The sequence below is a fragment of the Phyllostomus discolor genome, chromosome 13 (assembly GCF_004126475.2).
Source record: "Phyllostomus discolor isolate MPI-MPIP mPhyDis1 chromosome 13, mPhyDis1.pri.v3, whole genome shotgun sequence".
In the NCBI taxonomy this organism is placed as follows: Eukaryota; Metazoa; Chordata; class Mammalia; order Chiroptera; family Phyllostomidae; genus Phyllostomus; species Phyllostomus discolor.
The window spans coordinates 3,446,597-3,461,481 of NC_040915.2; the positions used below are offsets into that span (position 1 = coordinate 3,446,597).

A 14,885-nucleotide genomic window follows, 5' to 3' on the forward strand; every position below is an offset into this window, starting at 1 on the left:
ATCATCTTCTGCAGCCAGCCAGCTGAAGGGCAAAGAGAATGCAGACAGCATGTCTTTGAAGCAACACTTCAGAGTTTTGGTCCAGAAACAGCACGCACCATTCCACTCACATTCAACTGGTAAGAGCTAGTCACATGGCCACACATGACTGCAAGAGAGCCTGGGAAATTAAAGTTCAGCCATGTGCCCAGGAAGAAAAGAACATGAATTTGTGGTGAAGAATGAGTCTCTGCCACCAAAATTTTCAGGCCACAGCCCTAAAATGGGGCAGGGTAGAGAGGGTAGAATATGGAAAAGGAGGTGTCACCTTTTCCCTGTTGAGAGAGGGGCCCAAACTGGGGTTGAGGGCCCTAAGTCCATACATACAGCAGAGGGAACATGCGTGTGTAAGGAGGAGAACAGAGGGCTCTGGCTAAAGGGCCTAGGTCCCCTGGGGCTGGCCAGGCTGAGTGCAGGGTGCCGCTCTCCAGCTGGCAGGGCTCTGCCAAGATGGGTTTGCATGTGAGCAAGGGAACTGTGAAGACACAGACACGCCTGACCCATGCCCCTGCCCTCGTGGTTGAGCATGGTGCACACCTGTGCTGGGTGCAGGTGTGCCTGTCACATGTGCCTGTCCCCAGGATTGTACAGACAGATGACCAAACACCAGGCAGTCCTTACGGAGGAGAGCCCATGTGTTTATGATGGGCTCACCTGAACAGCCTGTAAGCGCATGACCATGCATGCGAGGTGCCGACCTGTGTGCACACCTGGGCATGTGCCTGGGAAGCGTCTGGGGATGAAAGGAGTGACTGCACGGGCACCACTGCCTGGGGGAAGGGTGCTGAGTGTGTACATGCCCAACACGCAGCAGGTGTGAGATAAGCATGTGCTGAGTAAAGTCCACATGTGGATGCTTGGTGCACATGTACTTGTATATACACGTGTGTCCACGGAGCCCCTGCTGGGTTGCCCAGAGTTGCCTAGGTGTGTGGGCGTGCCTTTCTGTGTGCCCAGACATGACTCTGGAGCTCCCGGGCCGGGCCAGGCCAAGCTGGGCTCCTCTCCAAGCATGCAGGGTCCCCGCCGTGTGTCGGTACCTGCGTGGGGCACTGCAAGGTTGTGCTGGCAGCCTGTGTGTGTGAATGTGTGTGTAGGAAGAGGCGTTCACTCTCTCAGACCTTGCTTTTTTCTGTGGTTCCGTTTCTATAGAGACACTTCCTGTGGCAGAGAAAAGAGGTAGTGAGCGGGTGTTTCAGGATGTGAGGGCCCACAGGAGCGGAGCTGGGCTCTATCCGCGCCTGCCTGCCGCCCTGAAAGCTCTGGCCTCGGCACGCTGCCCACAGTCCCCATGGTGGGCGCCCCCCGTGGCTGGGACCAGTGAACAGCGGAGGCATGCCAGGGAAGCCCAAGCACCTGGGCGTCCCCAACGGACGCATGGTGAGTGTAGGCTCCAGGCCAGGCCTGTGGGGAGGGATGGGCACACCCAGGGTGGAGCCCGGGAGCACACCCAGCAGGGCTGGGCAAGAGCCTGCATGCTGCTAGCGGGCGGAAAAACTTGGGTTCAGACAACAGGCGGTGGGACCTGGTCCCCCCCCCCCCCGGACCTTCCAGATTGGCCTGCTGGGGACCTAGAGCAACCCTGGGGTTCAGACGGGGGCACAGCAGGCACAGGCTTTTGGTCCAGGCCCCGCTGCTGCCTCTCCTGCTCCTGTGGCACCATCTGGAGCTGCTTGGCATGCCCCGTGCCCCCTGCACACCCCCATGGGCCCAAGCCCTCACACCTCATTTAGCTTCAGCCTTCCCCTCCTCACCCCACGTTCTGATGCCCAAGGTCAGGTAAGGGGCAGCCCTTACTAGGTTGCTGCCCTGCAGCTGGACCTGCTCCAGAGGCTTCCTGCCAGAACCAGCAGTCTCTGGGCAGCCTGGGGTGGCTCAGAAGGGTCAGGCCAGGTTGGTGCAGCTTGTCTGTCCTATTCTTGAGCTACCGAGAGGCATAGGGGAACTGGCCTCTAGTATGCCTTGGCTGCTGCTGCCCCACCCCCTAAACACTCTCCTTGGCTGCTTGGACCCCTGGTTGAGCTGCCCTTGTAAGATCCAGCTTCTTTATTCATTCAACAGATGGGGCAGGCTGTGCTGGGCCTCCCTTCTCTCCCTAGAATACCAGCCCACTTGGCAGGTCCCTAGTCCCCCCTACAAGCCCAGAAAGGCCAGATTGTCCTAGCCCCCCACCAGGCCCCAGCCTAGTGTTGTAGAACAAAGCCCATGGATCTTGGGAGGCCTGGGTTCCAGTCTTGGTTCTGTTCTTCCTCAGTAGGGGGTCCTCTCTGACCCTCGGTTTCTCCATCTGAAAATGAGGAGAATAAAACTGATCTCTAAGTCTTGCTGAGATGCGTAAGTGGAATGAGGAATACGAATGATGAATATGAGGGCTCCATAAATGTCAGCCCAGTGCCCCCTTCATCATCAGCCCCTCTTCAAGGATCCCCTGCCCCACCAAAAAGCTGAGCCATCCCCAACCCCACTCCTGCCTTCTAAGTCTCAAGATCCATTTTCCTCTCTCCTTCTCCCAGTATCTCCTTATTGCCCAGCCCCAGGCTAGCAGGGTAGGAGAGAGGCAGACCCTTCTGAGCCAGCCCAGGTGCCCACCTCACTCTCCCTACCATAAGCCTAACTAAAAGTTCAGGAACCTGTGGGCCTCAGACTCCTAGTCCACAGGCATGACACTTGGGTGTCCGGGCCAAGGGGGCCCATGGCCACTCCCACACCCACCCCAGGCGGCAGCTGAGGGGCCCAGAGGCACATACCCTTCCCTCGTCAACCACGCCTTCTCTGCCCAAAGTCACTGAGAGCAAGGAGGGCACCCGAGCTCTGCCCCCGGCCTCGGCAAGCCCTCAGGCTTTCCTCTCAGCAACCTGCTCACACAGACTTATCTTTGCCCCTCCCGGGCCTGTTCTGGATGTTCTGTGCCACCTCTGGGAATCCCAAGGGCCACAGATGGGCCGCTTGCTGGTCTCTGGGAGCTTTCTGAGGCCAAGCTAAGCTAAGACGGGAAGGGACAGAAGGGCATCGGCGGCTGTAGCAGGGATGAGCATGGACAGACATCTGTGAGCCAGGCATCTGGCTCCATCCATGAGTCACCTCCTGATGGAGGCTCTGAGGAGTGAATGACTTGCAGAGGGCAGCCGGCGGGATAGGGGGGCCCACATTTGAACCCAGCTTGCCTGACTCAATGCCAGGGCTCTTCCACCTCCCCAAACTGCCTGGCTCTGTCCTCCCCTACCTCCCCCGGCTGCCACCCCACCCTCATCATTCCCTGCAGAGGCAGTTTCATTTGTCAGCCTTGTCTTTCTGCCACTCAGCATGTCAGGCAGTTGCAATGAAACCTGTCACTTAGAGATGACTCCCAGCCCCTCTCCAAGAGATGCCTCCACACAGTCCCAACTGCCACCTTGTTTGCTCACTCGTTCATTCGACAGCCCCTCCGCAAGGCCTGCTGGGTGCCAGCCTTGTCCCAGCTCTCAAAACCCAGACCCATCGTCCTGTCCCCTGCCCTCAGGCAGCTCCCTGTTTGGCAAGACAGAAAAGACATGGGCACAAATACCAGAGTAAAATTCTGGTTTGGATAAGAGCTGCTGCTCAGGGATCCAGAAAGCTCGAGGGGGCCTGGGAAGGGGAAGCAGCCTGTCCACGCACTTGGGGCATTGGGCCCAGGGAGAAGTCCTAGAAGGACGCGCCAGCTGGAGGCAGGCGTGGTGTCGGGAAAGGCCCAGATTTGGGGACACTGGGAGGGGCGCTCATCGTGTTCTGTCACTCTTGGGATGCCTGCTTAATCTTCCCCACCTGACAAGGAGATGTGCCAGGCAGAGCCCATGTACCTCTGGGCCGTCTGAGACAGGTGGCCTCACCGGCACCAAGTCTGGGGCCAGCTCCCCAGGGCTGGTGCAGACTGGAGGAGCCAGGCTCATGGTGTCCCCTGCGGGTGTCCCTGGACCTTGGCCTCCCCAGGCTAGGATGAAAGTGATGGTGGTACAGAAGACACACAGTAAATCTGCCCTCCCTTTGAGGTCCGACCCCTCCAGGGGTCAGGGTTCATGAGGAGCCCCTGGGCCCTTTACCCCCAATTGTCTTTGCCCCCACCTATGGCCCATCGGCTGAGGCCCTGGGCCTCCCAGCTCCCCTGGGAGGTCTCCTGTCCACCCTGGGACAGAGCGTCATGGAGGAAAGACCTCAGACTCTAGAGTCAGGCACACCTGGGGTCCAGTTTCATCTCGGCTACTTTGCAGCTGTGTGACTTCAGGCCTAGGTGTCCTTGCCTGAGAGACGGACGAGAGGAGTGATAGCTGCCGCACAGGCCCCAGATGTGAGGACCGAGTGAGAACAAGCCCGCGTGCTGTCAGAGAGTGCCTGTCACCCCATGGGCGCTCAGGAAATGCTGGGTCGCCCTCACCTTAGTATTTAGACACTAGCGGCTCCTGCAGGGCCCAGTTCCTAAGAAAAAGTACGGCAAACCGATGATGCCCAGCCATGGATTGGGGATGCCGCTGGACACCACACCCTTCCTCATCCTCTCTTCCCCTTTTCTCGCCATTCATACACCACTTCTCCTTGGGCAGGCCGGGGTGGAGCAAGGCCAGCCCTGCTCAGCACAACTTCCCCTGGCCTGGGAGCCTGGGCAGGTAGGACCTGGCCAGCAGCTCGGCATGAGGTCAGCAGAGCCCCTGAGCGCCTCATGCCTGCTGCTTTCACGTGCAAGCCTGTTGTCCTTCCCAGCAGCCCCAGCAGTCTGGGAAAGCTGAGCCCCCTGCCATCAAGGGGGAAACTGAGGCCCAAAGAAGGGAGGTCATTTCCGCTGGCAAGGTGGAACTGGAACTGGCCTCCAGTCCAACCCTCCCACCTCGGGACGCCGGTCCCTCTCCTGTCTCGGCCTCAGCTGCACAGGACAGCAACCAGTGGGGCAGGAGGGGCTCAGGAAGGTGCACTGCAGGCTCAGAGGTGGGGGTGCTCAGAGATGGAGCATCCCTGGTGGTGGTGGGGTTGCTGGGACAGCCTAGTGGGGCAGAGCAGGGTTGCTCAGGGCCCCGATGGCTGCTTAGAAGCCCTGGGAAAGGAGGGTGCTTCGTGGGAGGGAGTGCAGGTTGGTTCCCTCCTACCACCCAAGCCTGCCTTCCAGGAGCTGCCAGACTAGTAAGGGAGAGAGGCCCAGGTAAGGGCAGGGGGCCTCAGGCGGCTGGTATTTAGGGAGGACAGATGGCAATGGGCAGAGATTTGAGAGCCACTGGGCAGGGGAGCAGGAGCAGATACCAGGCAAACAAAATAGTGAAGCAGGAAGCAGGAATGTGTAGGGGTGAGGGAAAACCAGAAAACTTTAATGAAGTGTAGGGTGGAGGAAGGAGGAGGGAAAGAGGGAGGCTGAAGGGGTTGGCCAGTCAGGCCCAGGCAGAGTTGGGGCTATGACGCAGCATCTGCTGGCCTCCCAGGGCCGGGAGTGGGGCCTGGGGAGGACCTGGGAGCTAGCCCCACCTAAAGACACAGAAAGTTGATTTATTTGACCTCATTCAGAGAATAAAACCAAACAGGAGTAGGGCTGGCTTCCATGGCAGAGCCTTGCCTTCTCTGGGGCCCCAGCCTGCCCTGGCAGCCATGGGGGCGAGAGCAGCAGAGAGAGCAGCCTGGGCTCTCTCTGGGTGGCCGGAAGGGAAAGAGCAGGCTGGAAGGGGTGGCTGTAGGCACACCCCCCCCCGTCATTGGGGCTTTCTCCTGGATCTGTGAGAGATGGGTTGGACAAAGCTATCCGATGGGGGAGAGCAAAGGCGGGGAGGGGAGGGCTGGGCACAGTGGAGCAGGGGGCTGCCATTGTCCTTCGAAAACTGTCACTCCTCCTCGGGGCTCCAGGCTGGAGAGGAGGCTCAGGGAGTGGGCCACGGTCCTGAAACTAGGAAAGGGCAGGGCTGGGGCTTGAATTCGGGTCTGACAGACTCTCACACCTGTGCTCTTCCTCTGTGGCAGGCCCCCCAACTAGAAAGCGGGAGCAGGGTCAGCTGCAGGTACTAACACAGCAACAGTATCATAATGTTCCCTGAACACTTATACATCGCAGAGAGGGTCCTGAGTTCTTTACATACACAGCTAATTTGTTTACTCACAGCAACGCTTTAAGGTCAGGACGATTACAGTGTTTGCTCCATTTGTAGAGAGGAAGAAACTGAGGCACAAAGAGGTGAAGTACCCTGTCCAAGGTCACACAGCACAGATTTAAACCCACGCAGTCTGGGTGGCACCTGCTGCCATAAGGAACACAAATGCATCGGACTGGCCCCAGGGGCCTGCGAGGAGAGCTGAGCCCCTTCCAGGCACTGGTTGCTGCTCAGTGCCAGCCAAGGTTGCCATGCTGGAAGAAGCTCAGGGTGGCTGGGGCATAAAGCTGGGGTTTTTCTGTAAAACTCCTGATGCAGGAAACCTCTTTAAATTTAAAAAGAAAAAAAAAACATTCAGAGGGATAAGATACTAGTGACGTCTCACATATCTGCAGGCCAGCTGCAGCCCCCCACCTGCACGTGACCCCAGGTGCAAGTGGGGAGCAGAGAGGGAGGCTGCAGCCAGGGGGGCAGGGAGAGGCTTTCTGCGGGAGGGGTGTTTACAGACGTGCTTCCAGCGGGGATGGGGAGGAGGGGCAGGTGGCAAAGCTCCCAGGGCAGGGCCTAGTGAAAATGTAGGAGGTGAGAGGGAGGGAGGCACTGGGGATGACTCAAACCCTGGTGTTGGGAGCTCAGGTGATGGGAAGAAAGATGAGACACAGGGGAGCAGGCTGGGAGCCCTGCTGTGGTGGTGGCAGAGGTGGCTTCCATTCAGTACTGGATGGATTTGAAGGGCTTGTGGGACACTGGGGCAGAGACGTTAGCGGGAAGTTGGCTATGTGTTTGGAGCTGAGGAGATGTGGGTGGAAGGGCCCAGGACAGAGTCGGGGAGGGGCAGGGGCCACCTTGGGGGAGTAGGAGATGATGAGGAAGCTGGAGGAGCTGCTGGGAAGGTAGGAAGACCAAGCAAGAGTCATTCTGAAAGGAAGGTTTTTCTGTTTCACTAATGCTTGGGATTCCCAGAGAAGTTGGAGGCATTCTCTGCGGAGAGGAGGAGGGAGGAGGGCATTGGCCGCTACAGCAATATCACTCATAGTGTGATCTGCGGGGCCAGCAACATCGGCATCGCCTAGGAGCCTGTTAGCAATGGAGAGTCTCAGGCCCCATCCTGGACCTACCAAACCTGGATGTTTGAGCAGGGGGCCCTCCAGTATTTCTAATGCACACTGAAGGTTGAGAGCCATTGCTCTGTACTATAAAATAGCATCTGGTGCCCTGCCCAAGGGGGCTGGGACCCAAGGGAGACCCTGGTCCCCAAGAGTAAACAGTTGCAATAAGATCATCAGCTACAGAGGCTCCTTTCCTTCCTCAAAGACAGCAGCACACGGCGGCCACTGTTCCAGATGCTGCCAACACTTTCATTTGATTTGGTCCTCACAACAGCCCCAGGAAGTAGGCTACTATGATTACCATCATCCTCTGTTTCCAGGTGAAGACAAGCAAGTGACTTGCCCCAAGTCATACAGCTAGGGGCAGACACAGCACTCAGAGCCTGTGCTCCTACCCACCAAGCTACATCCCTGGGCTTACAGAGCAGGCGCTGGAGGAGGGAGGCAGGGGCAATGGGGGGTGGGGGGCACCAGGCAGAAGTTGCAGCACACAGGGCTTGACCTGTGGTGGAAGAGGAGCCAGGGACAGCCTAAGCAAAACCTTGAACAAGCAGTGACCGGGCCAGGAATGCCCAGCACGCCCCCCCGGGCAGGGGACACAGCTCCAGTCCTGGGGGCTGGCCCACAACTGTCCTCTGAGAACCCATCCTGCGCTGTGCCCTCATTTTCCATCTCTGGTCTCTTGCAGGTTTTGGCTGTCTCAGATGGAGGTGAGTGACAGGGCATGTGGAGGGAGCCTGCCTGGGCTGCCGTGTGGTGTCTGTGGAAATGGGGTGGGGATACCCCTGCCTCTCGCTATCTTTTCAAGGAAAGTATCTGCAGGTGGGGTTGGGCCCAGGGCTGGGGAGGCCACAGCCACTTGTCTGTCCCCCTGCAGAGCTGAGCAGCACAGCGGAGCCCCAGGGCCAGGGCAACGGCCGGGGCAGCTCCCTCAGCATCCGCAGCCTCCCCAGCGGCCCCAGCAGCTCCTTCCCCACTGAGGACCAGCCCGCAGCCAGCTGGGGCCTGTCCTTCGAGCGGCTGCTGCAGGACCCGCTGGGCCAGGCCTACTTCACTGTGAGCCCTGGGGTGGGGTGGGGGGCATGGCAGATGGCAGGGTGGTGGGGGGCATGCATGGCACTTCAGGCTGGCCCATGGGACTACTCTGTCAGCTGCCTTTCCCACAGTTTTTCTTTAGCACTCTCTTCCTCTCCTGACAGCTGGGAACTTTGTGTCTCTCTGTCCTTGTGTCTGCCTCTCCTTTTCTCTCTGTGTGCCTGCCTTGACCCTATCCATCTGTCTGGTTTGACCTCTTGGCTTTGAGTCTCTATTCCAACCCCTTTACCCACATCCCCTGACTGGGTCTCCCACTCCTGACTGCCTTCTCCTTACACGCCCACCCAACCCACCACCGCCATCCATCCCCCACCCCTCACCCCCAGGAGTTCCTGAAGAAGGAGTACAGTGCTGAGAACCTGACTTTCTGGAAGGCCTGCGAGAGCTTCCAGCAGATCCCTGCCAGCGACGTCCAGAAGGTGAGAGGAAGAGGGAATAAGGCAGAGCGGTGGGACCAGGGCCTGGGCAGCGCCCCTGACCTTCACCTGTCCCTCCTTCCCCAGCTAGCTCAGGAAGCCCGCAGCATCTACCAGGAGTTCCTTTCCAGCCAGGCACTGAGCCCGGTGAATATCGACCGGCAGGCCTGGCTCGGCGAAGAGGTGCTGGCTAATCCGCGACCGGATATGTTCCGGGCGCAGCAACTTCAGGTGAGGGGGCGTGGCTTTGGAGGGGAGCACTGAAGCCGAGGCGAGGCCAGATCCAGGGGCGGAGCCTGAGCCGCGTTGGGCAGGGAATGAGGGGTGGAGTGGAAAAGGGGCAAATTAGGTTGAGGTTTTAGAAACAAGTAAATGAGGGGCAGGGCGCTGTTCCGAGGTAGGTACCCCAGGCTGCGGTGAAGGAGTGGGGTAGGGGCGTGGCCTAGTCGCGAGGCGGGTGGGGCCAAGCGTAGGGGCGGGGCCTGGGCCTTGAAGGTGGGCGGGAGGGGCCCGGGCTTGCTTCCTAGGTGAGAGCCCAGGCCAACTCCGCGGGCCCGGCCTGGGACCCCGGCTCACCGCCGCGGCGCCTGCCCCATAGATCTTCAACTTGATGAAATTCGACAGCTATGCGCGCTTCGTCAAGTCCCCGCTGTACCGCGAGTGCCTCCTGGCGGAGGCGGAGGGGCGCCCCCTCCCGGACCCCGGCTCCTCGCGCCTCGGCAGCCCCGACGCCACCAGGAAGGTGTGGACGAGGGGCTGTGGGGCGCGGGGTGCCGGGTGCAGATCTGCAGGCTTGCCCGGGGTCTGCACGCGGGCTGGGGCCCGGCCCGGTGCCAGCGCCTTCCGTGTGCCCGCAGAAGCCAAAGCTGAAGCCCGGGAAGTCGCTGCCGCTCGGTGTGGAGGAGCTGGGGCAGCTGCCGACGGCCGAGGGCCCTGGGGGCCGCCCGCTCCGCAAGTCCTTCCGCAGGGGTGAGGGCAGGAGCGGGCCCCGAGAAGAAGGGGCGGGAGTGCCCACAATCCTTGAGAACCCCCTTCCTCCTACTTGTCCCACCCAGAGTTCGTGAAAACCGACAGGAATGCAGGGCCCTGTGGTCACCGCGTTACCCCGGTGGCTTGGTTCCTAGGCCACACCCCAGAAGTCTGGGAAGCCCCCTTGGTAGCAAGGCTTGCAGGACCCCAAACCGCGTTAGACCGGTGCAGGAGAGCTCCACCCGGCCCGCGGCTGAGGAGAGGCCTCCGCAGGGGATGGGGGTCGCGGGGCTGACCTGCTCACCGCTCCCTCTCTCCTAGAACTGGTGGGCACCGGGGCAAACTCGGCCTTGAGACGAGAGTCCCAGGGCTCCCTCAACTCTTCTGCCAGCCTGGACCTCGGCTTCCTTGCCTTCACCAGCAACAAATCTGAGGTGAGCGACTGCTGGGGGAGACGAAGTGCGGGCTAGGCTCCCTTTATGTGGCCGCCATCCTTCCCGGTCACCATCCCCTCTTCCATGTCCCTCGTTTGCTTCTCGCAGCCAGTTCCTTCGCCTCCTTGCTTCCTACCTGCTCTCAGCACCGTGGGTCCCATGCAGGCAATGCGTGTGCACGTGTGGGTGCCCAGGTGTACACTGTGGGAGGGTGTCGGTGGGTGGACCTCCCCCTGGGTACCCGTATGCCCAGTTGAGCATCCTCGTGCCTGTAGGACGACAGGTGTGCTCTGCAGCGTGTGTGCCCACGTGCACGTGTGTGCCCTGTGACTCACCTGTCCACCTGTCCTTGAATGTGCACTCATGACCCCCCCACCACTCCTGCCCTGAATTAGAGCCATCGGAAGAGCCTTGGGAGCTCGGAAGGTGAGAGCGAAAGCCGTCAAGGGAAGTACTGTTGCGTGTACCTGCCCGACGGCACAGCCTCCTTGGCCCTGGCCCGGCCCGGCCTCACCATTCGTGCCATGCTGTCCGGCATTTGTGAGAAACGAGGCCTTTCTCTACCCGACATCAAGGTCTACCTGGTGGGCAACGAGCAGGTGCGAGCCTGGCCTGGTCACCAGCTCTGACTCCCCTTCTGGTCCTCACCCCAACCCCAACCCCATTCCTGCCTCTCCTCAGCTGTGACTTCAACCCCAGTTCCATTCCTGACCCCCTGACCAACCCTAATTCCAACCCTATCCCCTATCCTCATTCCCTTCTTTTTAAAAAAGATTTAATTAATTTATTTTTAGAGAGAGGGGAAGGGAGGGACAGAGGGCAACCAATGTGTGGTTGCTTCTCGCTCACCCCCTACTGGGGACCTGGCCCACAACCCAGACATGTGATCTGACTGGGAATCGAACTGGCAACCCTTTGGTTTGGAGGCCAGCTTGCCCTCTTCTTAACTCCAGCCTCTTCCCACCATACCCCTCCCCCCATGCCCAAGTCCAAATCAACCCAGTGCCAACTCCTCACTCAAACCCAGACATCCACTCTCAATTTCCAAAAATCCTACCCCACCCCACCCATCCTGATTTCCAGCTTCACCCAGCATCTCACTCTGATGGTTTTGGATGGTAGAGTAGGAGGAACCCCCTACTGGAGGTGGGTTTTTCCCCAGCCCTCCTACCTCAGACTGCCCACCCCTGAAATCACTATTTGGGGGAGCCCTCCCCTCCTCTGCCATCAGGAGCACCCAAGCATACCTAACCTGTGAAAACTTCCTCTAGGTACAAAGTAGCCTAGCTTTAAAGGGGAGTCTAGGGGGAAACTCGCTTTAAACCAAGCTGCCCAGTGGGGGGTCTGAGGGAAGAGTGCTGCATCCCAGAAGACCCGCCAGGATTCCATTCACCCAGCAGACAAGCCCTCACACCCTGCCCAGGGGGTGGGCAGAGGGGGTGCGGGCCTAAGCGCTGTCCTCCAGGTCTACTGGCTAGAGGTGAGCCAGGCAGGGTATGACCAGGGAGGAGGAGTCGAACCTCCATAGGGTTTCTGGGGTAAGGTAAGCATTTCTGGCGGGTCCCGGGAAGGCTTCCTGGAAGAGGCACCAGTTGATGAGGATGAGAGGGGTTTGCCTCTCAGAGCTGTGGGGGGAGGACATTCCAGGCAGAGGGAAGAGCTTAATTGATGACCTGGAGGTGGGTGAGAGGTTCAGGGCCTACTCAGGGGCCCAGAGCTTGGGAGTGTGAGGGCAAGGGTGGGGAGAGCTCTGCCCACTCTCTCGGGCCTCTAGAGCAGCCTCCACAGCCCAGATGGGCTTTCAGGACTGCTAAATATAACTTTACCACTCACACTCCACCTGTCCCTGCAGCAGGGCACAGGCCCAGGGCAGGGTAGAGGCCGCCTCCCTGCTCCCAGCTGCTGTAGGTCACAGAGCCTCTGGGGGCCATAATCCCCACAGCAGCTGTTTCTGGGCCTGCTGTGCCAGACGCTTCGCATCCTCCAGTCCTCACGGCAGACTGGGGAGAACGCTCTGTTTGCAGTGAGGAGACAAGATGTGTCCTTAGTAGGTGGGGTAGAGAGAAGTGGAAATCTGTCCAAAAAGCGACAAGCCCTGGGTGGCCAACCAAAGATGGGTGGTGCGGGAGGACACACGTCCAGCTGGTCTGGGTGGGCTTCACATGCTGAGGGACAAGGCACAGCTGCCCAGGAGTGAGGTTCTGCCCGGGCCCAGGGAGAGGCGCCCTGGGTTCCAGGACTTAAGGCTGCCCCTTCCCCAAGCAGCCCCTTCACCGTCCTGTGCCCGCCCCACCCCCCGAGTTCCCCGTAACTCCCTTTCTTTGGCAAGTGTGTCCAGCGTTCCTGCCAGCCTTCTCCCTGGCCTTGGCCATGCTGGGCTCTGCCTCCAGCCTGGTCTCTACCGCATCCACATCTCTATGGTTCACCTGCCCATCCACCCTTCCCTGTAAATGTTAGGGCAACCACCCAAGAGGTGAAGGCGGTCCCCTGGGACACCGGGGCTAACTCGGGGTGGGGGAGGGACTCAGAGCCTGCCTGTCATCCGCAGAAGGCCCTGGTCCTGGATCAGGACTGCACCGTGCTGGCGGACCAGGAAGTGAGGCTGGAGAGCAGGACCACCTTCCAGTGAGTGCCCCTTCCTCGAGGCTTGGGTCGGGTAGCTGTTCCAGCTACAGTTCCTCCCTCTGGGGCTAACCCCTCCCCTTGGGCTAAGCCTTTACCTGCCCGCCCCCCGCCCCCCTCCCGTCCTCCTTCCTGGTTCAGGCTCCTCCTCTTGGGGCTGGGGAGTGTGGGTTGGGAGGAGAGGCGGTCTGCCCTCGGCTAGTTCGCAGCCCCAGGGTCGTGTGCAGCCTCGAGTTGGCGGCGCTACAGCGCGTGGTGCTGATCTCGGCCAAGCCCACCAAGCGGCTGCAGGAGGCGCTGCAGCCCACCCTGGCGAAGCACGGCCTGAGCCCGCAACAGGTGGAGCTGCGCTTGGTGAGGGGGCATGGCTGCGGGGCTGGGGCCGGGCGGCGGGGAGTGGGCTCCCTGTCCCGCAGACTGCTGACCTGTCCCCGCAGCCAGGTGAGAAACAGCCGCTGGATCTGGGGAAGCTAGTGAGCTCCGTGGCGGCCCGGAGACTGGTTTTGGACACGCTCCCAGGTAGGGGATGTCAGCCTGGGGCAAGGTCCTGGCCGGAGTGGATCAAGGAGTCAGGGGGTCCAGGTGGGATGCAAACACAAAAGGTGGCGCTCTCTGCCCAGGTGTGACGATTTCCGAAGCTGGCGATGCACCCTCCTGCCACAACCAGGTGAGTGAGAGGTGAGAAGCCCTCTTTTGCCTGCCACTCCTTACCCCCTGGCTTTGGCTCTGACCCCACGTTCTCACAGCACACCCCACCTAGAACCCAGGACAGGGCAGCCCATTCTCCACTGCCACTCAGTTCCGCAGCGGGGGAGCCCAGCAGTGTCACTGGGAGGCGGCAGACCTGCGACATCGAAGGTACGTTGGGGATGGTGGGGGCTAGAGACCCGGGGTTTGGCACCACTGAGGTGGCATCAGGGGACTGGATGTCATTGGAGCTGGGAAAAGAGGGCTGGGGGCCGTTGGGGTTTGGGTACCGGCCAGGCTGGGATTGGGCGGACGGGGCATCAGTGCTGGGGTTGGGAAGGCTGTGGCCACGGAATGGGCTGTGGGCTGTGGTGGAAGAGAGTGGGCAGCTCTCTGCAAGTGGGGCCCCTGATTCTGCGGCCACCCACAGGCCTAGTGGAGCTGCTGAACCGGGTACAAAGCAGCGGGGCCCATGACCAAAGGGGCCTTCTGCGCAAAGAGGACCTGGTGCTTCCAGAATTTCTGCAGCTGCCTGCCCAAGGGCCTAGTTCCCAGGAGGCCCCACCACAGACTGAATCATCAGCCCCGCCCAAAGGGGACCCCTCAGACTGTGCCACCCACTCAGCCCTCTGACAGCTGTCCAACAGTCTGGGCTGGCTGCATGGCCCCTGGCAGGCCGAGCATGCCATGGCCCTGCCCTGCATGCCCTGTCCGTGCCGTGAGTGTCCCTGGCCCCTTCCTGCCACGGGCTGGCTCGAAGGAAGAGCCACAAGGCGGTGGAGAGGGGCTCAAAGTGGCCACACCCCCCAGCTGCCACCACTTGGTCCCTCAGAGGCTCACCCACCCACCCCTTGAAGCAGGCCATTGGGGGTAGGTGCGGCTCCCCTCCTCCCTTCGCACACCCCCATGCAGGCTTGCCCAACACAGAGGGGTGGTGTTGGCAGTGCCAGCCTCCCCACCCTGTGCCGAGCCTCATCAGGGAGCAGGAGGAGGGGCGGGCCCCTCCTCAGGGAGTTGGTGTAAGCAAGGCCTGGGGGTGCAGCTAGGCAGCCCCTCCCTCTACCCACTGGACTCTACTGGACAGATGGATTTTCCAGTTGGCTTAGGGCAGCTGGGTTTGTCCTGAATGTATAATATTGTTATTATAATTATTATTATTGTTCTGTCATGAGGTGTGTTCCTTGCATACACTGTACCCCCCACCCCCACCCCCCAAAAGCCACATCGCATCTGTCACCAAGGGCACAGTGCCCGGAAGCTCTTGGGCACCTCAGACGTGCCCCCTGACTTCCTGTTGTCAGAGCTTCTCTTCCTGGCTGCACAAAGTGTGGGGGTGGGGTGGGGGAACACAGGAGGGAGGGAGGGGAAGGGGAAGACCCCCTGGGGAGCGGTGCCTCTGCCAGGTGTGACCCTGCTGTTCCTCAGGCTCCCCTCTGA

The 14,885-nt window shown here is 60.4% G+C and overlaps 1 protein-coding gene across 2 annotated transcripts; it reads left to right on the plus strand.

The window, feature by feature from the left end:
• Positions 1-1,210: 1,210 nt before the first annotated feature.
• RGS14 (regulator of G protein signaling 14) lies at positions 1,211-14,616 on the plus strand. Of its 2 annotated transcripts, none has more exons than XM_036014687.1 (15): positions 1,211-1,419; positions 7,914-7,935; positions 8,103-8,281; positions 8,647-8,739; positions 8,824-8,967; positions 9,335-9,478; positions 9,594-9,705; positions 10,027-10,139; positions 10,535-10,738; positions 12,688-12,764; positions 12,989-13,115; positions 13,178-13,280; positions 13,382-13,428; positions 13,508-13,619; positions 13,879-14,616. In XM_036014687.1, the coding sequence occupies exons 1-15, from the start codon at positions 1,375-1,377 to the stop codon at positions 14,079-14,081; spliced, it is 1,725 nt and encodes a 574-aa protein (XP_035870580.1). In that variant the 5' UTR covers positions 1,211-1,374; the 3' UTR covers positions 14,082-14,616. The 2 variants fall into 2 exon arrangements, with proteins under 2 accessions (XP_035870580.1, XP_028383760.1); XM_028527959.2 differs by having other exon boundaries at positions 13,199-13,280.
• The last annotated feature ends 269 nt before the right edge of the window (positions 14,617-14,885 follow it).

Coding starts and splice junctions, on each gene's coding strand:
- RGS14 (XM_036014687.1), top strand. CDS start 1,375: ATGCCAGGGAAGCCCAAGCACCTGGGCGTCCCCAACGGACGCATG. Junction 7,936..8,102: donor TTTGGCTGTCTCAGATGGAG/GTGAGTGACAGG, acceptor GTCCCCCTGCAG/AGCTGAGCAGCACAGCGGAG. Junction 12,765..12,988: donor GAGAGCAGGACCACCTTCCA/GTGAGTGCCCCT, acceptor GGTCGTGTGCAG/CCTCGAGTTGGCGGCGCTAC.